The following is a 24,547-nucleotide window of genomic DNA, read 5'->3' as shown; positions in this document are numbered from 1 at the left end:
CCAGCACTTTGGGAGGCCGAGGCGGGCAGATCACCTGAGGTCGGCAGTTCGAGACCAGCCTGACCAACATGGAGAAACCCCATCTCTACTAAAAATACAAAATTAGCCAAGTGTGGTGGCACATGCCTGTAATCCCAGCTACTAGGGAGGTTGAGGCAGGAGAATCGCTTGAACCTGGGAGGCGGAGGTTGCGGTGAGCCGAGATCGCGCCATTGCACTCCGGCCTGGGCAACAGTGAAATTCCGTCTAAAAAAAAAAAAAAAAAAAAAAAAAAAAAAAGGCTGGGCGCAGTGGTTCACGCCTATAATCTCAGCACTTTTGGGCGGATCACCTGAGGTCAGGAGTTCGAGACCAGCCTGACCAACGTGCTGAAACCCCATCTCTACTAAAAATACAAAAATCAGCCGGGCATGGTAGCAGGCACCTGTAATCCCAGCTACTCAGGAGGCTGAGGTAGGAGAATTGCTTGAATTCAGGAGGTGGAGGTTGCAGTGAGCTGAGATCGTGCCATTGCACTCCAGCCTGGGCAATAAGAGTGAAACTCCATCTCCAAAAAAAAAAAAAAAAACCAGGCCGGGCATGGTGGCTCATGCCTGTAATCCCAGCACTTTGGGAGGCTGAGGCAGGTGGATCACAAGGTCAAGAGATCAAGGCCATCCTGGCCAACATGGTGAAACCCTGTCTCTACTAAAAGTACAAAAATTAGCTGAGTGTAGTGGTGCGTGTCTATAGTCCCAGCTACTTGGGAGGCTGAGGCAGGAGAACTGCTTGAACCTGGGAGGTGGAGGTTGCAGTGAGCTGAGATCACGCCACTGCACTCCAGCCTGGTGACAGAGCAAGACTCTGTTTCAAAAAAAAAAAAAAGAGAAAAAACCTACAGAATGGGAGAAAAACATTCGCTTATCATCCATCTAATAAGGGTCTAGTATTGAGAATATGTAAATAACTTTTTTTTTTTTTTTTTTTTGAGACGGAGTTTCACTTTGTTGCCCAGGCTGGAATGCAATGGCACGATCTTGGCCCACCACAACCTCCACCTCCTGGGTTCAAGCAATTCTCCTGCTCAGCCTCCCAAGTAGCTGGGATTGCAGGCATGCACCACCACGCCCAGTTAATTTTTTGTATTTTTAGTAGAGACGGGTTTCTCCATGTTGGTCAGGCTGGTCTTGAACTCCCAACTTCAGGTGACCTACCCGCGTTGGCCTCCCAAAGTGCTGGGATTAGAGGCGTGAGCCACCTCGCCCAGCCAAGAGCTCTTTTATCTCAAAAACAAAAAGACAAATCATCCAATTTTATTTCGTATTTATTTATTATTTATTTGAAGACAGAGTCTTGCTCTGTCACCCAGGCTGGAGTGCAGTGGTGCGATCTCAGCTCACTGCAACCTCTGCCTCCTGGGGTTCGAGCGATTCTCCTGCCTCAGCCTCCTGAGTAGCTGGGATTACAGGTATGCACCACCACAACTGGCTAATTTTTGTATTTCTAGTAGAGACAGGGTTTCACCACATTGGTCAGACTGGTCTTGAACTCCTGACTTCATGATCTGCCCATCTCAGCCTCCCAAAGTGCTGGGATTACAGGCGTGAGCCACCGCACCTGGCCAAATCATCCACTTTTAAAATGGGCAAAGGATTTAAACAGGAATTTCTCCAAAGATGATACACAAGTAACCAATAAGCACATGACGAGATGCTCAACACCATCGGAAAATCAGAAAGACAATGGCATGCCACGCCACGCCCACTGGGATAGCTGTTATTGAACACACAGACAATAACAAGTGTTGACAAGGATGTAGAGAAATTAGAACCCTCATACATTGCTGGTGGAAGTGAAAACATAGGTCAGGCCAGGCCACTCTGAAAAACAGCTTGGTAATTCCTGAGAAAGTTAAACATAGAGTTCATTATCATAAGACCCATGTGGCATTATAGAGAGATATTTGGTCTTTGTCCCCTGTTCCTGACACAGAGCTCCTGAAACCTCAGAATCTCCTGAGTGATTAAGGGTGACAGGAGCTGCTCCTGTTCCAGTGGGGCAGCTCTGGTGAGCTCCTGCACAGCTTCGGGACGGGGGCCGGAAAGACCAAACCTTGACTGGAAGCTCAAAACTTTCCGTTTTGGGGAAAGGAGAGGGGATGGAGATTGAGCTAATTACCAATGGACAATGATTTAATCAATCATGCCTACCTAATGAGACCTCCATAAAAATCCCTAAACCATGGGGTTCAGAGAGCTTCCGGGCTACTGAACATATTGAGGTGCTGGGAAGAGGCCAGGCACGGTGGCTCATGCCTGTTATCCCAGTGCTTTGTGGGGCCGAGGGACGGTTGCTTGAGCCCAGGAGGCTGACCCTGCAGTGAGCCATGATCATGCCACTGCACTCAGCCTGGGCAAGAGAGTGAGACCCTGCTCAAACAAACAAACAAAGGTGCTGGGAGGATGGCATGCCCAGAGAGGGCACTGTGCATCTCTGCTATCTGGCTGTCCCTGAGTTGTATCCTTTATAAAAAACTGCTAAAAGTAAAGCACCTTTCTGAATGTTGTGATCCATTCTAGCAAATTATCAATCCTGTGGAGGGGGTCATAGTCTGATTTATAGCCTGTCAGTCAGAGGAACAAGTGGCCCAGGACTGGCAACTGGCAAAGGATTTAAACAGGAATTTCTCCAAAGAGAAAGACTGCCTCGGTGGAGGCAATCTTGTGGGACGGAATCTTTAACCTGTGGCATCAGACGTGAACTCCAAGTAGACAGTGTCAGAATGGAACTGAATTGCTGGACACCTATAGCTGGTGTTGAAGAGTTGGAGAAGTAGAATTAGAGAAGACACCAGGTATTTGGCCTCAGGAGGAAAAAAGACTCTTTGTCTTTTTTTTGAGATGGAGTCTCGCTCTGTCTTCCAGGCTGGAGTGCACTGGCTCAATTTTGGCTCACTGCAACCTCCACCTCCCAGGTTCCAGCAATTCTCCTGCCTCAGCCTCCTGTGTAGCTGGGATTACAGGCGCCCCCCACCATGCCTGACTAATTTTTGTATTTTTAGTAGAGACGGGGTTTCATCATGCTGATCAGACTGGTCTCGAACTCCTGACCTCAGGTGATCCGCCTGCCTCAGCCTCCCAAAGTGTTGGGATTACAGGCATGAGCCACTGCGCCTGGCAACTTTTTTTTTGAGACAGAGTCTCACTCTGTCTTCCAGGCTGGAGTGCACTGGCTCAATTTTGGCTCACTGCAACCTCCACCTCCCAGGTTCCAGCAATTCTCCTGCTTCAGCCTCCTGAGTAGCTGGGATTGCAGGTGCCCACCATCACGCCCAGCTACTTTTTTGTATTTTTAGTAGAGATGGGGTTTCACCCTGTTGGCCAGGCTGGTCTTGAACTCCTGACCTCAACTGATCTGCCCACCTCGGCCACCCAAAGAGCTAGGATTACAGGCATGAGCCACTGCGCCAGGCCAAAAAGACTTAACTCAGCAATTCACCTGTAGCTATATACAGGATTATTCACAGTGGCATAATTCCTAATAGCCAAAGGGGAGAAATAATCCAAATGTTCATCAACTAATAAGTGGATAAACAAAACATGGTATAGAATATTATACAGTCATAAAAAAATCTCCAAAGTACTAATACATGATACAACATATATAAATCTTGAAAACATGAACTTAATTGAAAAAAGGCAGACACAAAAGACCACATATTGTATGTTTCCATTTATCTGGAAATGTTCACAATAGGGAAATCCAGAGATAGAAAGTGGGTTGCTGGGGTTAGGTGAGGCAGGAACTGAGACTGGCTGCTAATAGGTATGGGGTTTCTTTTTGAGGTGATGAAAATGTTCAGAATTAGTGATGTAGTTGTACAATCTTGTGACTACTAAAAGCCACGGAATTACACTTCAAAAGGGTGAATTTAGGCAGGGGACTAAAAGCCATGGAATTACAGTTCAAAAGGGTGAATTTAGACAAGGAGACTCCATCTCAAAAAAAAAAAAAAAGAAAAAGGCAGGGTGAATTTTATGGTATGTGAATTGTATATAAAGGTCAGTCACAGCCATAACTTGTTTCTTCACAAGTGATTAAGACCCAGGCAGGTATCTATACCATACACAATGAGTGATGTGTTTCGTCACGGCCACTCCAGTACTTCCTGCAGATTCTACGGAGGAACTGTGAGTCACTGCTACATGGGAATGAAATGTATCCTACTGTGAGCCACCGCTGCATGGGAATGAAACGTACCCTACTGTGAGCCACTGCTGCACGGGAATGAAATGTATCCTACTGTGAGTCACTGCAACTGGAATGAAATGTATCCTATTGTGAGCCACCGCTACACGGGAATGAAATGTATCCTAACTTGAATGCATCCTGGGTTAACAGCCTGCCCATTCCTGGGACAGGTCCTGGCCTGACTACTCCATTCCCGCGTGCTGGTGGGGCTGTTAACACATGAGGACCAGTGCAGCTTGCCTCTGTGGCACTCCCAGGGCGGTGGCCACGCTCAGGCTCACCCACATGCAAGAGAGGTAGAAAGGCCACAGGGCAGGACCCACAGCCCTATGAGTGGGCAGGGAGTGGCAGGGCTGACCTGAAGTAGGGTCCCCAGAGCAGCCCAGGGGCCAGTCTCATGCCCCCCAGCTATGGCTCAGGGACCAGGGAATGAAACCACATCCAGAGTGGCAGGTGCAGGAGGGGCACTCTGGCTTAGAAGCCCCAGTTCCCGAACAGGAAATGAGATCTCTTATAAGAGCGCTGGGCTCCGGCTCAGGGGCTCCTGCATCTCCAGCACTTCCCGTGCAGAGGCACAGGGACCACGCTCGGCTTCCATACGGGGTGCTCTCTAGCCTCCCTGGCAGCTGCTTCCCCTGAAGGTGCCACCTCCAGCAGAGTGCACACCATCCTGTGGCACAGCTGATGCTGACGCTCCGGCCCACGGGGGAGCAGGCAAGAGGGCCAAGGGCATGATTCCACCCTCCCTCCCATGGAGCGGGGAAGGTGTCCGGCAACCCCTCGATTCACACAGACAAAAACACTCAGACGGCACAAGCATGGCCCCTAGCCACACAGCAGACAGAGGACAAGAGCCACGTCTCCTCTGGCCACTCGGACAGGTCTAGTGCCACCGGAATGAAGAGCAGTTTAAATCTACGGCCCTCTGCTCTGCTTTTCACCTCAATGCCGCCATTTTCTATGTAATCTGGGGCTACTTCATTTTCTTCTGTGCCTCAGTTTACTCAACTGTGTAAGGGAGATGGCGGTAGCACAGCAGTCCCCTCCATCCATGGTTTTGCCTTCCATGGTTTCAGTTACCATGAGGTCAAGTGGGGTCTGAAAATATTAAATGGAAAATTCCAGAAATGAACAATTCATAAGTTTCGAACTGCATGCTGTTCTGAGCAGTGTGATGAAACCTCCCAATGTCCTGCTCCGACCCGCCCAGGAGGTGACTCCTCCTTCTGTCCAGCACACTCACGGTGTAGACACTCCCCACTCTAAGTGAGTCACTCAGCAGCCGTCTTGGTGATCAGATCCACTGTCACCATACAGCAGTGCTTGTGTCCGAATAACCCTTATTTACTTGGTAATTGTTGCAAAGCACAAGATTTGAGATACTGGCATATTGTTATACTTGTTTTATTAGTTATCATTCCTAGTCTCTCGTTGTGCCTAATTTATAAATTAAACTTTATCATAGCTATAAATGAAAACTTGTCCCTTGGTATCGATAGGAGATTGGTTCCAGAACTACTACAGATACCAACATTTCAGGATGCACTAATCTTTTATATAAAATGGTATAATAGGTTGGGTGCGGGCCGGGCGCGGTGGCTCAAGCCTGTAATCCCAGCACTTTGGGAGGCCAAGGCAGGAGGATCACAAGGTCAGGAGATCAAGACCATCCCAGCTAACATGGTGAAACCCCGTCTCTACTAAAAATACAAAAAATTATCCAGGCTTGATGGCGGGCACCTGTAGTCCCAGCTACTTGGGAGGCTGAAGCAGGAGAATGGTGTTAACCCGGGAGGGGGAGCTTGCAGTGAGCCAAGATCATGCCACTGCACTCCAGCCTGGGTGACAGAGCAAGATTCTGTCTCAGGAAAAAAAAAAAAAAATTAGCTAGGCGGGGTGGCACTTGCCTGTAATCCCAGCTACTCAGGAGGCTGAGGCAGGAGAATCCCTTGAACCCAGGCAGCGGAGGTTGCGGTGAGCTGAGATCGCGTTACTGCACTCCAGCCTGGGCAACAAGAATGTAACTCCGTCTCAAAAAAACAAAAAACAAAACGGGCCGGGTGTAGTGGCTCACACCTGTAATCCCAGTACTCTGCTGAGGTGGGTGGACCCAAGGTCAAGAGATTGAGACCATCCTGGCCAACAAGAGAAACCTCATCTCTACTAAAAATACAAAAAAAATTAGGTTGGTGTGGTAGCACACACGTGTAGTCCCAGCTACTCGGGAGGCTGAGGCAGGAGGACTGCTTGAACCCAGGAGGCGGAGGTTGCAGTGAGAAATAGGGCCACTGCACTCCACTCTGGCAACAGAACGAAACTCCACTTCAAAAAACAACAAAAAAACAAAAAAACAAAAATTAGCTGGGTGCGGTGGTGGACATCTGTAGTCCTCGCTATTTGGGAGGCTGAGGCAGGAGAATTGCTTGAACCCAGAGGTGGAGCTTATAGCGAGCCGAGATTGCACCACTGCACCCCAGTCTGGGTGACAGATCGATACTCCGTCTCGAATAGAATAAAATAAAATAAAATAAAATAAAATAAAATAAAATATTATAATGGTGTGATAAACCTGGGCAACACAGTGAGAAAAAAATTCTACAAAAAAATTTTTTTTTAATTAGCAAGGCATGGTGGCGTGTGCCTGCAGTCCCAGCTACTTGGGAGGCTGAGGCAGGAGGATGGCTTGAACCTGGGAGGTTGAAGCTCCAGCAAGCCATGATTGCGCCACTGCACTCCAGCCTGAGTGGCAGAGCAAGGCCTTGTCTCCAAATATTTGCAAAAAACCTACTTGCATTCTCCTATATCCTTTGAGTCATCTCTAGATTACTTATGATACCTAATACAACGTAAATGCTGTATGAACAGCTGTCATACTGTACTTTTTTTTTTGTTTTTGAGACATAATCTTGCTCTGTTGCCCAGGCTAGAGTGCAGTGGCACGACCTTGGCTCACTGTAGCCTCCACCTCCTAGGTTCAAATGATTCTCCTGCCTCAACCTCCCAAGTAGCTGGGATTACAGGCATGCACCACGATGCCCAGCTAATTTTTGTATCTTTAGTATAGACAGGGTTTCACCATGTTGGCCAGGCTGGTCTCGAACTCCTGACCTCACGTGATCTGCCTGCCTCAGCCTCCCAAAGTGCTAGGATTACAGGCGTGAGCCACCGCACCTGGCCATTATGCTGTACTTCTAAATTTTTCTATTTTTGGCCGTGCATGGTGGCTCACGCCTGTAATCCCAGAACTTTGGGAGGCTGAGGCGGGCGGATCATCTGAGGTCAGGGGTTTGAGACCAGCCTGGCCAACATGGTGAAACCTCATCTCTACTAAAAATACAAAAGTTAGTCACGCGTGGTGGTGTGCGCCTGTAGTCCCAGCTACTCAGAAGGCTGAGGCAAGAGAATCGCTTGAACCGGGAGGCAGAGTTTATAGGGAGCCGAGATCTTGCCACTGCACTCCGGCCTGGGCGACACAGTGAGACTCCGTCTAAAAAAAAAAAGGTATTTTTTATTTTCAATATTTTATTGTTTATGTTTATTGTTTTCAATATTTTCTTTTTTTTTTTTTTTTTTTTTTTTTTTGAGACGGAGTCTCGCTGTGTCGCCCAGGCTGGAGTGCAGTGGCCGGATCTCAGCTCACTGCAAGCTCTGCCTCCCGGGTTTTTACGCCATTCTCCTGCCTCAGCCTCCCGAGTAGCCGGGACTACAGGCGCCCGCCACCTCGCCCGGCTAGTTTTTTGTATTTTTTTAGTAGAGACGGGGTTTCACTGTGTTAGCCAGGATGGTCTCGAACTCCTGACCTCGTGATCCGCCCGTCTCGGCCTCCCAAAGTGCTGGGATTACAGGCTTGAGCCACCGCGCCCGGCCTGTTTTCAATATTTTCAATCCATGGTTGGTTGAACTGAGGATGTAGGGGAGGGACAACTGTGTAGGGAAAAACACAGTGTACACACAGGGCTTGGTACTAGCCCCAGTCTCAGGCATTCACTGGGGGTCTTGGAATGTATCCCTCGGATAAAGAGGGCCTACTCTGTCTCATATGTTACTGCTAATACACATACAGGGCACTCAAAACTGTCCGTACTCAGAGGTTGAGGCAGGAATACTGCTTGAGGCCAGCCTGGGCAACACAGCGAGACCTCATCTGGGATGGACAGAGGCCAAGACCATCCCCACCTGGCTGTGTGGCCCCAGAGCTGTAACTTACCTCCATCTCAGCATCTTCCTCTCCAGTGTGTGACGGCAACCGCACACCTCATGAGGCTGCACTCCATCAGTGTGGCAGGAGGGGCGGGGCTGGCACAGAAGTGCTTGCTGGTGGTCGCTGCTGTTAGGGTGACCACGGGACTACCCCGCAGGCAGGGGTACCAGCTGCTGCCACCTGACTCCATTGACACAGGTTCCTTGCACTTGGCTCAAACACCCCTAGGCCAAGGCTCAGCAGGCAGCAGAAGCGCTGTAATGTCTGCTAAGCAGGGCATGGTCCACACTGCAGCACTGCAGCTTGTTACCAAACATACCACTAAGTCCAGGGAAAGAGGCAGAACACCAAATTCACCACACTTACCGAAAACCGAGTGGGTGTTTCATAAATACTCAGGAGACTGACTTAAACTAAACCCATTTTGATGGTACACTTCCTGCCACTGCATAAACACTCTGAGAATTAAATACATTAGAGAAATTCTCCCACAATACTGCCTGCCTTACAAATGAGATTTAATTTTGAGACCGGCAGAACTGAAATCACAGTATTCTGTTGCTTGCACTTTAAATTCAATCACTCGTTTTTCTGCACCGCTGCAGAATATTCCAGTGAAGGCCAGTGAGCGGGTAGGCCACCACAGCCTTATCCGTTCTGCTAGTACTGGACATTTCCATTCTTCCCATTCTTGTGCAATGAAAGATCCTGCTGCAAAGAACACACAGCTGAACTCTTCCCATGTTTCCCCACATGAATTTTTGTTGTTGCTGTTGGAGACGGTCTGGCTCTGCCACTCAGGCTGGAGTGCAGTGACACAATCTTGGCTCACTGCAGCCTCCACCTCCTGGGCTCAAGCAATCCTCCCACCTCAGCTTTCCGAGTAGCTGGGACTACAGACACATACTGCCAAACTTGCAAACTTGGCTGTTTTTTATTTTTATTTTTTTTTTGAGATGGAGTTTCACTCTTGTTGCCCAGGCTGGCGTGCAATGGTGCGATCTCGGCTCACTACAACCTCTGCCTCCAGGGTTCAAGTGATTCTTTTGCCTCAGCCTCCTGAGTAGCTGGGATTACAGGCGTGCACCACCACGCCTGGCTAATTTTCTTTCTTTTTTTTTTTTTTTAAGACGGAGTCTCACTCTGTAGCCCAGGCTGGAGTGCAGTGGCGTGACCTCAGCTCACTGCAAGCTCCGCCTCCCGGGTTCATGCCATTCTCCTGCCTCAGCCTCCAGAGTAGCTGGGACTACAGGCGCCCGCCACCGTGCCTGGCTAATTTTTTGTATTTTTAGTAGAGATGGGGTTTCACCATGCTGATCAGGCTGGTCTCGAACTCCTGACCTCGTGATCCACCCACCTTGGCCTCCCAAAGCGCTGGGATTACAGACATGAGCCACCGCGCCCGGCCTAATTTTATATTTTCAGTAGAGAGGGGATTTCTTCATGTTAGTCAGGCTGTTCTCGAACTCCCAACCTCAGGCGATCCACCCGCCTCGGCCTCCCAAAGTGCTGGGATTACAGGCGTGAGCCACTGCGCCTGGCCTTAATTATTTTTATTTTTAAATTTTTTGTAGACACAGGGTTTCACCATGTTGCCCAGGCTGGTCTCAAACTCCTGGGCTCAAGTGATCCACCCACCTCAGCCTCCCAAAGTGGTGAGATTACAGGTGTGAGTTACCAAGCCTGGCTCTCCACATGAATTCTTACAGAAGATTCATGAGCATCATTTTCCTGCTTCCTGGGATATGTGTAGTATGTTTAGCTAAATCCTTCTGGAAAACGGACTGAGGATTTGCTACTGCCATCCACCTTTGATGTAACTCCACCAGCACTGAGTCTCAAGACTGAAAACATTCCCCCATGAATTGAGTAAGCATGAAATGATGACTTCTTGTTGAATATGCACTGTAGGCTGGGTGCAATGGCTCATGCCTATAATCCCACCACTTTGGGAGGCTGAGATGAGTGGATCACTTGAGGTCAGGAGTTCGAGTCCAGCCTGGTCAACATCGTGAAACCCTGCTCTACAAAACACACACATGAAAAAATTAGCCAGGTGTGGTGGTGGGTGCCTGTAATCCCAGCTACTTGGGAGGCTGAGGCAGGAGAATCACTGAAACCCAGGAGGCGGAGACTGCAGTGAGCCGAGATCATGCCACTGCACTCCAGCCTGGTGACAGAGCGAGACTCCATCTCAAAAAAATAAACCAATATGCCTTGTAAAATTTAGAGTTCGAGCAATTTTTTCTTCTTGTAGTCACGTTACTTGTCTATAAATGTGTGTTATTTCTGCAAATTTGTGGCACATTTTCCTGAAGTCCAAATTGCCCACGTCATCTTTGCTGCCAGCACTTGCCCTTCCTCACATTTCCGGGACACTGATCCCTGTGTCTGCCCAGCCCTCTGATCCTTTGCCAGCAGGCCTGCTCTTTTGCCTGCTTCCTCCTGTCTCCATGGCAGCAGCCAGGCTCTCTGCACAAGCCCCACCTCCGCCTCAGCTAATCCGGCACCTCCCAACTGGGCTGGTGCCAGCCTGGGGAAAGGCAGCCTCCTCAGCTGACTGCTTCCTTGAACTCAGGAGGGATAAACAAGGAGGCAGAGAAAGCCAGTTTATAGCATGAGAAAGGTAAAGCAGTGGCCTAGGAGAAAAGTTTAAACACGAGGAAGAAATTGCTCTGGTCTTAGCGTCTGAGCACAGGCCATGACTGGGGCCAGCTCCATCCTCCCGTGGGTACTGAGCCACCCCCACATCTGCTCAGCAAACTCTCCTGTCCAGAAAGGTGGATCAAAAGGAGTCTTAACACAGATGTTTTCAGCTTTTATGTTCTTGAATATCTCTATCTTGACCCTCAAGCTCAGGAGGGTATCATTCCTCCAGATAATAGAGAGTCTGTTATCTCCTATTAGATGCTCTACAGCTAGGAACTATGTATCTAACTCTTTAATCCATAAATAATCGACTTACATTTTTTTTTATTTTTTTGAGATAGAGACTCGCTCTGTCACCCAGGCTGGAGTACAGCGGCGCGATCTTGGCTCACTACAACCTCTGCCTCCTGGGTTCAAGTGATTCTCCTGCCTCAGTCTCTTGAGTAGCTGGGATTACAGGCGCCTGCCACCACAACCGGCTAATTTTTGTATTTTTAGTAGAGACGGGGTTTCACCATGTTGATCAGGCTGGTCTCGAACTCCTGACCTTGCGATCCACCCGCCTTGGCCTCCCCAAGTGCTGGGATTACAGGCGTGAACCACCGCGCCTGGCCTGACTTTTAATAATTAACTTTTTGGCCGGGCACGGTGGCTCATGCTTGTAATTCCAGCACTTTGGGAGGCCGAGGTGGGTGGACTACTTGAGCTCAGGAATTTGAGACCACCCTGGGCAAAATGGCAAAACTCCGTCCCTACAAAAAACATAAAAATTAGCCAGGTGTGGTGCTGGCGTGCACCTGTAGTCCTAGGTACTTGGGAGGCTGAAGTGGGAGGATCACTTGAGTCTACGAGGTCAAGGCTGTAGTGAGCCCAGATGGTGCCACTGCATTCCAGCCTGGGAGACAGGGTGAGACCCTGTCTCAAAAAAAAGAAAAAAGGCCGGGCGCGGTGGCTCAAGCCTGTAATTCCAGCACTTTGGGAGGCCGAGATGGGCGGATCACGAGGTCAGGAGATCGAGAGACGATCCCGGCTAACACGGTGAAACCCCGTCTCTACTAAAAAATACAAAAAAATAGGCCGGGTGCGGTGGCTCAAGCCTGTAATCCCAGCACTTTGGGAGGCCGAGACAGGCGGATCACGAGGTCAGGAGATCCAGACCATCCTGGCTAACACGGTGAAACCCCGTCTCTACTAAAAAATACAAAAAAAAAACTAGCCGGGCGAGGTGGCGGGCGCCTGTAGTCCCAGCTACTCGGGAGGCTGAGGCAGGAGAATGGCGTAAACCCGGGAGGCGGAGCTTGCAGTGAGCCGAGATCACGCCACTGCACTCCAGCCTGGGTGACAGAGCCAGACTCCATCTCAAAAAAAAAAAAAAAAAGAAAAGAAAAAAAAAAATACAAAAAAATAGCCGGGCGAGGTGGCGGGCGCCTGTAGTCCCAGCTACTCGGGAGGCTGAGGCAGGAGAATGGCGTAAACCCGGGAGGCGGAGCTTGCAGTGAGCTGAGATCCGGCCACTGCACTCCAGCCTGGGTGACAGAGCAAGACTCCGTCTCAAAAAAAAAAAAAAAAAAAATTAATAATAATTAACATTTTGACCCACTGGAACATATTTGTATTGCAGGGAGAACGAATCTAAATTTGTTCTTTTGGGCCAAAGGTTTCTCCAACATCATGTATTCAACAAAGCTCCCCCTCTCTTGGCTCTTGGGGACCTATATCCTCACGCATTGGTGCAACTGTGTACAAGACGTTCTCTGGCCCAAGGTGACACGCCTGCTGCCCCACTCCCACTGCAGGCACTGCGGCCTGCTAACTTTCAACAGCTGCCAGAGCAGGCAGCTCCCTGCATGCTTCCCTTCCTTAACACATCCTGTCCTATTACCAAATTCATTTTCAAACCTAATTTAAGGCCAGCCTTTCAATACTCAGCAGAGCCATCAACAGGATTCTGGGACCTTAGTAAGAATCAAAACAACAACTCCCGTCTGTCAGGACAGTGGTTGTCTCCAAAGCACTTCCAAGGTATGAGCCGACCTAGTCCTACCTGATATGATGACAGACCTACGGACATGGCACGGCACATGTGGTGCGCACATGCACACACGCACGCACACACACACGCGCACACACACACGCGCGCACACACATGCACACACGCACGGACACACACGTCCACACACGCACGCACACGTGCACGCACACATGCACGCACACACACGCACACACACACGCGCACACACACGCACACACACCTGCACACACGCACGCACACACGCACGCACACACGCACACACACACGCGCACACACACGCACACACATGCACACACGCGCACGCACACACGTGCACACACACATGCGCGCGCACACGCACACCAGGTCAGCATGGAATTCGTTGACAGCCATGGAGCGCGGTGAGGCCCAGGAGGCTTTGCAATCCGACTCCCGAGGTGAGAATCCAGGCCACACCACATTCTCACTGTGTAATTTTGGGGAAGCCTCAGGTTGCTCTTCTATAAAATGGTAAAGATAACAGTATCGGCCTGGCGCGGTGGCTCAAGCCTGTAATCCCAGCACTTTGGGAGGCCGAGACGGGTGGATCACGAGGTCAGGAGATCGAGACCATCCTGGCTAACCCGGTGAAACCCCGTCTCTACTAAAAAATACAAAAAACTAGCCGGACGTGGTGGCGGGCAGCTGTAATCCCAGCTACTGGGGAGGCTGAGGCAGGAGAATGGCGTAAACCCGGGAGGCGGAGCTTGCAGTGAGCTGAGATCCGGCCACTGCACTCTAGCCTGGGCGACAGAGCGAGACTCCGTCTCAAAAAAAAAAAAAAACAGTATCTACTTCACTGGGTCACTGTGGGAAATGCAACAGGTGATATATGCACAGGACTTGCACAGTGTCCAGCACAGGACCTGAAACTGTGAGTGCTCATTCTCATGCTTACTGTTGGATGCAGCATCTGCTCCAACTCTGCCCTGCAAGGCCCCACCTCTCCAGGGCCTGCAAGGCCCCACCTCTCCAGCAGCCAGCAAACAGCAACAGAGGTCCTGGCACAGGGGAGACTCAAGCCCCCAGCCCTTTACTCTAAATGAATCAGGTGAGGTAAAGGATTAGTAGGAATGGCACTTTAGCCCAATGACAGACTTGGCTTTTGGGGTCGATGATTTTGGATTTTCTATCAGAACAACATTCTGGCAGCAGACATCTGTTTAACAAACGGCATGAGATGTCACTCAGGCCTAACATCAACATCAAGAGAAAATAAGGAAAGGCTATTTTGAGCACTGAACTGAGATCAGGGATCAGAAGAGAAGCTGGTTTGGAGAGGGAGAAGTTGCAAAGGCTGAGACCTCAGGATGGAAATCAAAGGTCAGAAGGTGGTCATCCATCATAACCACCTAAACTCCTGAGAGAGAAGAGGGAGCTAGAGATTGGAGAGCCATGCTTGGGAACTGGGTGTGCAAAAGAACCTGGACAGAGGTGTGCTGAGCACTGCCCCAAAGCAGGCCAAGAACTGCCCTGAACTTCCCCACTTCTCTCACCGCCCTTGCTTTACCTTCTCATGGACTTGTTCAAACCCAAACAAAGAAAGCAAAACAAAACAAAACAAAAAAACCCAAACAAATGCACTAACCTGATTCAGTTCTCAGGCCCAGGCCTTTAGTTTTTAGTCTCGAGTGAATAAATTCTTCTTTTTCCTAAAAAAAAAAAAAAAAAAAAGGCTCTCAGAACTCTTTTCTTTGGCAAGAGCACAGCTCACAGCATCCTGGAGAAGCACAGATGTGGACTTTCTGAGAAGCAGGTGACCCATCTCAAAGCTCATTTAAAATCCTCTGAATGTGGTTAAAAGTTTTGTGTTTGTAACAGGATTTGAAAAGATGTTCGATAAACTTGGGAGACACTGTTTATAAATCCACAGAATAGGTCAGGCGCAGTGGCTCACACGTGTAACGCCAGCACTTTGGGAGGACAAGGTGGGTGGATCACCTGAGATTAGCAGTTCCAGACCAGCCTGGCCAACATGGAGAAACCCCATCTCTACTAAAAGTACAAAAATTAGCCAGGTATGATGGTGGGCACCTGTAATCCCAGCTACTCAGGAGGCTGAGGCAGGAGAACTGCTTGAACCTGGGAGGCAGAGGTTGCAGTGAGCCGATACCATGCCACTGCACTCCAGCCTGGACAACAGAGTGAGACTCTGTCTCAAAAAAAAAAAAAATCCACAGAATAGGATAAATACACCCCACCTGACACAGCCCACTCAAATGGCAAATCAAAGTTTAAATGTGGCCGGGCGCGGTGGCTCACGCCTGGAATCCCAGCACTTTGAGAGGCCAAGGCAGGCGGATCACCTGAAGGTCAGGAGTTCAAGACCAGCCTGGCCAACGTGGTGAAACCCCATCTCTACTAAAAATACAAAAATTAGCCGGGTGTGGTGGCGAGCGTGTAATCCCAGCTACTTGGAAAGCTGAGGCAGGAGAATCATTTGAACCAGGGAGGTGGAGGTTGCGGTGAGCCGAGATCACACCATTGCACTCCAGCCTGGGCAACAGGAGTGAAACTCCATCTCAGGGAAAAAAAAAGAAAAAAGTTTAAATGTTTTTCTTCTGGTTTAGACTATTTATGCTTTTTTCATACTTTTTTCTTACACAGTTTATTTATAAGTATCTTGTTAAGAATTTTGAATTCTCGGCTGGGCACGGTGGCTCACGCCTGTAATCCCAACACTTTTGGAGGCTGAGGTGGGTGGATCACGAGGTCAGGAGATCAAGACCATCCTGGCCAACATGGTGAAACCCGGTCTCCACTAAAAATACAAAAATTAGCTGGGCATGGTGGCGTGTGCCTGTAATCCTAGCTATTTGGGAGGCTGAGGCAGGAGAATCGCCTGAATCTGGGAGATAGAGAGTGCAGTAAGCTGAGATCATATCACTGCATTCCAGCCTGGTGACAGAGTGAAACTTCGTCTCAAAAAAAAAAAACAAAAAAACCCAACAACAACAAAAAAATGTTTTTGAATTCTCAGGAAGAATTCAACACATCACAAAAACTGGGTTTCTTTTTTTTCGAGTCAGGGTTTCACTCCTGTCACCCAGACTGGAGTGTAACGGTGCGATCTCGGCTCATTGCAACCTCCGCCTCCCAGGTTCAAGCAATTCTTGTGCCTCAGCCTCCCAAGTCACAGGGATCACACGCATGTGCCACCACACCTGGCTCATTTTTATATTTTTAGTAGAGATTAGGTTTCGCTACGTTGGCCAGCCTGCTCTCAAACTCCTGGCTTCAAGTGATCCGCCCATCTCAGCCTCCCAAAGTGCTGGGACTGCAGAGCCACCATGCCCCACCTAAAAAAAACCGGTATTCTCATAAAGATAAACACACACACGTATGTGTGTAAAACACGTACTTCCCGTTCTGGCTCTGCTGGTCACACATTGCTTCCTTCAAAGTCTCAAGATCTGTGGTTCTACGAATGAGCGTCTCTTATATACGGTTACATATTAGTTTTTAAAATTATATGCGTATATATACACACATCCACACATACATACACTGTGGGGGAGGGACTGAGACAAAACGCAAAGCAAATACTAAATATCTAGCACCCTCAAGTGGCCAACTGTGTTGTTTCTCATTCTGATCTAAAACTGAAACTTACCTTACTAAAAGTCAAATTCTGGTTTGCCCAGAACTGTTGATTCCATTCTTGTGTTTCTTGTCTTAATTTTCTAAGCTTTTGTTCCGATGGCGATTCATTTTCAGGTATGTAAAAGTGAACAGGTCGAAGGTTTGAATATTTGTCTGGGGGTCCTATCCAGTCATGGCAAGACTTTCTTGGAGGGCAGAATCTTGATACCTTTAATGAAGTAAATTGGATTAACATATGACAAAACGAGCATCTAGTATTATAAAATGCACAATCTGGATTTATTTATTTATTTAGAGACGAGTCTTGCTCTGTCGCCAGGCTGGAGTGCAGTGGCGTGATCTCGGCCACTCCCAATCTTCCCAAAGTGGTGGATTACAACTGGGATCCACCACACAGGGCCTAGTTTCTGGTTTAAATAGTAACAGCCCTTTCCCGAAATTCAACCACCTTTGCTAAGCTTTCTGAAGCTAATGTGAGACCCTACCAGGCTAGGAAGAGGTGAGGAGTCTGAATTCGGGTAAGGTGCCAGCCGTCATTCCAGAGGTCACAAGACCTGCAACTTCTCCAATTACTCCTGCATCTCTATTGCAGAACCTAAGACTGGTCTTTTGAGGTATCTTTTCAGGTGTTTTGCAAGTCCAAAGTGATGGCTCCTCCTGGACCCGCCCAGAAGCCACTCAGCAGGCAGGAGGATGATTCTCACACCCCTGTGATTGCGCCCTGACCAATCGGCAGCAAGCACCCACTGCCCAGCCACCGCCACCCCTTACTCCAAACTATTTTAGAAAAACTCTAGCCCCCAAATGCGTGGAGAGACTGGTTGGAGTAGTAACTCTTCCATGTAGCATGGCCGGCCTCACATCAATTAAACTCTTTCTTTTTTTTTTTTTTTGAGACGGAGTCTTGCTCTGTCACCCAGGCTGGAGTGCAGTGGTGTGATCTCGGCTCACTGCAACCTCCACCTCCCGGGTTCAAGCGATTCTCTTGCCTCAGCCTCCCGAGTAGCTGGGATTCCAGGCACGCGCCACCAGGCCCAGCTAATTTTTGTATTTTTAGTAGAGATGGGGTTTCATCATGTTGACCAGGCTGGTCTTGAACTCCTGACCTCAGGTGATCTGCCCGCCTTGGCCTCCCGAAGTGTTGGGATTACAGGCATGAGCCACCGTGCCCGGTCCTAAACTCTTTCTTTACTGCAATGCCATGGTCTCCGTGAACTGATTTTGTTTGTGCAATGGGCAGGAAGAACGGTCAGGGAGTGACAGTGGGAGAACCCGCTATTCAAGACCTGAAACTATACTGCTCATCGTCAGGGTTAAAATATACTGATTTGATGCTGGATCAATTTAGGAATCCTTTTTAGAAAGTAAAGGCAGGATTGCAATACAGACCTTCAACATTTTACCCATCAGTCTAAAAACTATATACAGGCTGGGCACAGTGGCTCACGCCTGTAATCCCAGCACTTTGGGAGGCCAAGGCAGGCGGATCAAGAGGTCAGGAGATCAAGACCATCCTGGCTAACACAGTGAAACCCCAAACCCTGTCTCCAACAAAAAAAATTAGCAGGGCATGGTGGCAGGTGACTGTAGTCCCAGCTACTTGGGAGGCTGAGGCAGGAGAATCGCTTGAACCTGGGAAGCGGAGGTTGCAGTGAACCGAGATGGTGCCACCGTACTCCAGCCTGGGTTATAGAGACTTCATCTCAAAAACAAAAACAAAAAAACCAAAACTGTATACAATCACCAAATTTCCCATTAAAACAATAAAGCCTACATTTCCACAAAAGATTATTTTTTCTTTTTTTTCTTTACCATACATTCAGACAATGTTCATGGGCTTCTCCCCCACATCTTTGCATTTGTGGTATTTGGCTGTTGGTAGAAACTAACGTGAGTCTCACAAAAGGGATGGCACCAGGGTCCACCCCCTAGACTGTGGCCCAGGACAGCGACTCCTTCCCTCCTCCACGCTGACCGGGGTGTCTGCAGCTCAGCGGGTTTCATGCTAACGGTGCCTGACCACTGTCCAGGCCTGTGCCCGCTCTTTTCTGCTCACAGGCTCCCCATCAGGAAGTGTTTACAGGAGCCACCTAACAATTAGCTGCTTTTTCTAGCTGCCCACATATCACAAAGCAAGCTCAGAGAGGTGTCAGCAGCGTTCAGTTACTTTTCCATATTTATCTTCTAGTTATCACTCACATAAACTGCTTTACAATAAAGCTGGGGTACCAATATTTTCAAATCATTGTTTGCTATTATGTGAGAGATGTTATCTTCCTTTGTACTTCCCTATAACCACATGTTTCTGCCTTTATTCACTGAGGAGCTGCTATTTAAAGGGAGGAGAAGCAGCTTGGGGGAGGAAAATGTCCTTTGGTAAGAGGAAGAGCCTTTTGCAGTGCGAGTAATTACCATAATTGCTAGTTTCCACAGTACAAGCCTATGATTCATGGTGTCCCATTGGCTATGCTGGGAGGCTCTTCTATCCGGCCCTTGTGTCTGCGGGTGGGGGTGGGGGGGCACGCTAGACCCCCACAGTTTCCTGAGAAGCAGCCTCAGTTCTGCCCTCCTCACAGTGAGGCACATGTGCATTCCTGCTGGTCAGGCTGAATCTGCATCTTTGGGTCTGGGAGGGGAGTTAACCTTCCAGTTCTTGTGAAAATCTTTTTTCTGCCAGGCACAGTGGCTCAGGCCGTAATCCCAGCATTTTGGGAAGCAGAGGCAGGTGGATCATTTGAGGTCAGGAGTTCGAGACCAGCCTGGCCAACAGGGTGAAACCCCGTCTCTACTAAAAACACCAAAAAATAAGCCGGGCGTGGTGGTGTGCACCTGTAATCCCAGCTACTTGGGAGGCTGAGGCACAAGAATTGCTTGAACCTGGGAGGTGGAGGTTGCAGTGAACCAAGACCATGTCACTGCACTTCAGCCTGGGTGACAGAGTGAGACCCTGTCACACACACACACACACTATACATCTATATATACACACACACATATATCCTTTCTTCTTAACTGTATATTGGCAGGCTGGACAGCCCCACACCAGGCTTCTCTGTGCCAGCTCTGCAGGCCAGACCTTGCTCTCCAGCTCCCTCTGCTTTTATTAAGCTCCTGAGTACCCAAGGAGCACTCCCACCCCAGCCTCTCTCCCTCCAGAAGCCATGATTTGGAAGGGGAGACACTGAGATGGTTCCCCTGCACCCTATTCCTGGAAGTGCCCGTACATGACACAAAGCTACCATGGGGAAACCGCCAGGGAATAATGAAGAGAAAATGTTAGCAAGTTCCTAGCATTCTTGCTTCCCGTTCTAATTCTCAGTTCTATAAAGGCTTTGAGTTCCCATCTGAGAAGCAGTCAGGAACTTCCATATTTACTGAGGGTTAGGGTCCCCACTCTCCTGTTCTACACAGATGCTAGACAAATCCACAAACCCGATCCAGCAGTATAGAAGGATAATCCACCAGAATGGCAAACACTAGAAAGTCAATGAAAACGGTCTCCTAATTTCAGGAATGCCAATGACACGGGAGAGCTATCCAGGCTGGAACACTTTCACCCTACACTGGAGTGACCACAGCAGGAAGCCACCCCTGCTGCAAACACACGTTAATTATTTTTATTATCTTTAAGGCCCTACTCAACCATCTCTTTCCCACCACCAACAGACACAAGGCCTGCACCTCAGTATTGTCTAAAAATGATGAGACAATTTGTCTAAAGATTGTCTTTAGGCCGGGCGCGGTGGCTCAAGCCTGTAATCCCAGCACTTTGGGAGGCCGAGACGGGCGGATCACGAGGTCAGGAGATCGAGACCATCCTGGCTAACATGGTGAAACCCCGTCTCTACTAAAAAAATACAAAAAACTAGCCGGGCGAGGTGGCGGGCGCCTGTAGTCCCAGCTACACAGGAGGCTGAGGCAGGAGAATGGCGTAAACCCGGGAGGCGGAGCTTGCAGTGAGCTGAGATCCGGCCACTGCGCTCCAGCCCCCGCGACAGAGCGAGACTCCGTCTCAAAAAAAAAAAAAAAAAAAAAAGATTGTCTTTAGACATTCTTTATGTCTTTAGACATTGTCTAAGGATGATTATTTGTGGGCTGGGCTTGATGGTTTACACTTGTAATCCCAGCACCTTGGGAAGCTGAGGCAGGTGGATTGTTTGAGCTCAGGAGTTCAAGGCCAGCCTGGGCAACAAAGTGAGACCCCATCTCTATAAAAAAAATTTTTTTTTCGGTCTCTGTACAGAGACTGTCAAACATTGCCAATGCCGACTATATTGCAAGTCATCATGGCAGGGTATTGGGAAAAGTTTTCAATTAGCAACAATCACACCTCGGATAAATCTCATTGGCTACAACACTGCTGCTGTGCAAAGCTACAAAATTTTTTTTTTTTTTTTTTTTTGAGACGGAGTCTCGCACTGTTGGCCAGGCTGGAGTGCAGTGGTGTGTTCTCAGCTCACTGCAGCCTCTGCCTCCCGGGTTCAAGCGATTCTCCTGCCTCAGCCTCCCGAGTAGCTGGGATTACAGGCATGTGCCACCACGCCCAGCTAATTTTTATATTTTTAGTAGAGATGGGGTTTCACCATGTTGGCCAGGCTGGTCGTGAATTCCTGACCTCAGATGATCCACCCTCCTTGGCCTCCCAAAGTGCTGAGATTACAGGCATGAGCCACCGTGCCCTGCCAAAAAATTTTTTTTTTTTTTTTTTTGAGACGGAGTCTCGCTCTGTCGCCCAGGCTGGAGTGCAGTGGCCGGATCTCAGCTCACTGCAAGCTCCGCCTCCCGGGTTCCCGCCATTCTCCTGCCTCAGCCTCCCGAGTAGCTGGGACTACAGGCGCCCGCCACCTCGCCCGGCTAGTTTTTTGTATTTTTTTAGTAGAGACGGGGTTTCACTGTGTTAGCCAGGATGGTCTTGATCTCCTGACCTCGTGATCCGCCCGTCTCGGCCTCCCAAAGTGCTGGGATTACAGGCGTGAGCCACCGCGCCCGGCCAAAAAATTTTTTAAAAATCAGCCAGGCGTGGTGGCACCTGCCTGTAGCCCCAGCTACTAAAGAGGCTGAGGCAGGAAGATTACTTGAGCCAGTGAGGTTGAGGCTGTGGTAAGCTGTGTTTGTGCCACTGCTCACTCCAGCCTGGGCAACAGAGCAAGACCTTATCTCCAAAAAAGGGAAAAAGATCATTATCTGTGGGCTTGTTCCAGCCCTCCTCCTCTCAGAAGTTATGTGCCCAGCAGGCAGGCCCAGGGTGGTGCTCCCCTGGGAACCACCCTGCCTGGAGCTGCAAACAATTAACTTCCAACAGATTCCCAAAATGGGCATAGCGGATTCAGCCTTTCTCCATAAGCATCAACCTGTCTGTACCTGCGCCACCATGCAAAGGACAAGCACCGCTCTAGGCACCAGGGAGGCATGTGTTAGCATGCAGAGCTCCTGCCTGGAGAGCCATCTGTGCATGTGTGAAAAGAGGCACACGCATTCATTTCTGTATCACTGGCACCTCATGAAGAACCTGTGCAGGAAATACGAACCACCCTGAGACAAATGTTTCCATTGGTGTTTCAAGCACCATAACACAGGACATGGTTTTCAAAAATACATAAGAGACTTTATCAGATGTCTTGCTTAAATCAATATGCAATGGATCACTCTTTTTTTTTTTTTTATTTTTGAGAAGGAGTCTTGGTCCATCGCCCAGGCTAGAGTGCAATGGCGCGATCTCAGCTCACTGCAACCTCCGCCTCCTGTGTTCAAGCATTTCTCCTGCCTCAGCCTCCCAAGTAGCTGGGATTACAGGTACCGCCATCATGCCCGGCTAATTTTTGTATTTTTGTAGAGACAGGATTTCACCATGTTGGCCAGGCTGGTCTTGAACTCCTGACCTCAGGTGATCTGCCTGCCTCAGCCTCCCAAAGTGCTGGCAAGGTGTGAGCCACGATGCCTGGCCGGATCACTCTTATTTACCAGTTTAGTAACTCTAACCAAAAAGAAGATGGGGTTAAAATGACCTGTTCTTATGAAAACTCTGGTTCAAATGACTTGTAGGTTCTACCAGTCACAGAAAAATTCAAACCTTAGTAAACAATCCACAGAAACAGAAAAAGAAGGTATACCCTACAGCTCATTTTTGAAGCTAAAAGTGACTTTGGGCCAGGCACAGTGGCTCATACCTGTAATCCCAGCACTTTGGGAGGCTGAGATGAGCAGATCACCTGAGGTCAGGAGTTCAAGACCAGCCTGGCCAACATGATGAAACTCTGTCTCTACAAAAAATATAAAAATTAGCCGGGCGTGGTGGTAGGCATGTGTAATCTCAGCTACTCGGGAGGCTGAGGCAGAACTGCTTGGACCTGGGAGGTGAAGGTTGCAGTGAGCTGAGATCACGCCACTGCACTCCAGCCTGGGTGACAGAGTGAGACTTTGTCTCAAAAAACAAAAAAAAAAAATCTGGATGTGGTCAAAGTTCTAGAATATAGCTGTCAATTTACAAGAAAGAAGTCAGAGGAACATGCTAAATTACACCATGGAGACACAATCAGCAAAATCCAGACTGTAGGAAGTTTTAAAGGACATGTGATCCCCTCTTCAAATAAATTGCTTTAAAAAAAAAAAAAAAGGCCGGGCGCGGTGGCTCAAGCCTGTAATCCCAGCACTTTGGGAGGCCAAGACGGGCGGATCACGAGGTCAGGAGATCGAGACCATCCTGGCTGACACGGTGAAACCCCGTCTCTACTTTAAAAAATACAAAAAACTAGCCGGGCGAGGTGGCGGCGCCTGTAGTCCCAGCTACTCGGGAGGCTGAGGCAGGAGAATGGCGTGAACCCGGGAGGCGGAGCTTGCAGTGAGCTGAGATCCGGCCACTGCACTCCAGCCTGGGCAGCAGAGCGAGACTCCGTCTCAAAAAAAAAAAAAAAAAGGTGAGGAGGTGCTACTCGAGAGGCTGAGGCAGGAGAATAGCTTGAACTCAGGAGGTGGAGATTGCAGTGAGCTGAGATCGTGCCACTGCATTCCAGCCTGGGTGACAGAGTGAGACTCCATCTCAAAAAAAAAAAAAAAAAAGGTGGAGAGGTGATGGAGGCAGAACCTATGGATTAAAAAAGAACTAAAAGGGAGTATGTCTGAACCAATTCTGGTTTGGGAACTTCCAGATTAAAGAAAAAAAAGAACTAAAAGAGTCAGACTAATTCTTATGTGCAAACAAGTTTAGGAACCAGTGATGCAAACTACATAGGTAAGACATAAGCAGGCATGAAGTGGCTAGGGAACAGAATTTAAAAGTCTAATTTTTTTTTCTTTACCAAAAGCAGTTATATTTCTGAAAAGCTGAGTTTTAAAGATGGATTTGGAAGGAAGAATGGTGCCTGACTCTTACGTTCTATAATGTTTTTCTTTTTTTTTCTTTTTTTTTTTTTTTGAGACGGAGTCTCGCTCTGTCACCCAGGCTGGAGTGCAGTGGCCGGATCTCAGCTCACTGCAAGCTCCGCCTCCCGGGTTTACGCCATTCTCCGGCCTCAGCCTCCCGAGTAGCTGGGACTACAGGCGCCCGCCACCTCGCCCGGCTAGTTTTTTGTATTTCTTAATAGAGACGGGGTTTCACCGTGTTAGCCAGGATGGTCTCGATCTCCTGACCTCGTGATCCGCCCGTCTCGGCCTCCCAAAGTGCTGGGATTACAGGCTTGAGCCACCGCGCCCAGCCTCTATAATGTTTTTCAATTAAAAGCTGGTGCTGGCTGGGCACGGTGGCTCACACTTGTAATCTCAGCACTTTGGGAGGCCGCGGCGGGTGGATCACCTGAAGTCAGGAGTTCGAGACCAGC

At 48.9% G+C, this 24,547-nt stretch overlaps 1 protein-coding gene and 1 non-coding gene across 7 annotated transcripts in view; both read right to left on the bottom strand.

Moving 5' to 3' along the window:
* Positions 1 to 24,547, bottom strand: part of COA8 (cytochrome c oxidase assembly factor 8) — a 33,877-nt gene that overhangs the window by 7,117 nt on the left and 2,213 nt on the right. For 4 of the 6 annotated variants that reach the window (XR_010587859.2, XM_005562293.4, XM_005562292.4 and 1 more), the window contains exons 2-3: positions 16,744 to 16,941; positions 14,719 to 14,782 (exon numbers count right to left, since the gene is read on the bottom strand). Coding sequence is in view for 3 of the 6 variants with exons in the window: in XM_005562293.4 (XP_005562350.3) it covers positions 14,719 to 14,782; positions 16,744 to 16,941 (262 nt within the window). In the remaining 3 variants the exon portion in view is untranslated. Of the gene's footprint in view, positions 1 to 5,239; positions 5,329 to 14,718; positions 14,783 to 16,743; positions 16,942 to 24,547 lie in introns of all 6 variants that reach the window. The other 2 variants (XR_010587860.2, XR_012416177.1) reach the window with 1 other exon arrangement.
* On the bottom strand, positions 20,966 to 21,108 carry LOC123575061 (U4 spliceosomal RNA). Its single transcript, XR_006700224.2, has one exon. It is a non-coding gene; the product is annotated as a U4 spliceosomal RNA (small nuclear RNA).

This window comes from Macaca fascicularis, chromosome 7 (genome assembly GCF_037993035.2).
Source record: "Macaca fascicularis isolate 582-1 chromosome 7, T2T-MFA8v1.1".
NCBI classification, from domain to species: Eukaryota; Metazoa; Chordata; class Mammalia; order Primates; family Cercopithecidae; genus Macaca; species Macaca fascicularis.
The sequence above is the reverse complement of the archived record's forward strand: the minus strand, read 5'-3'. Positions and strand labels throughout refer to the sequence as shown.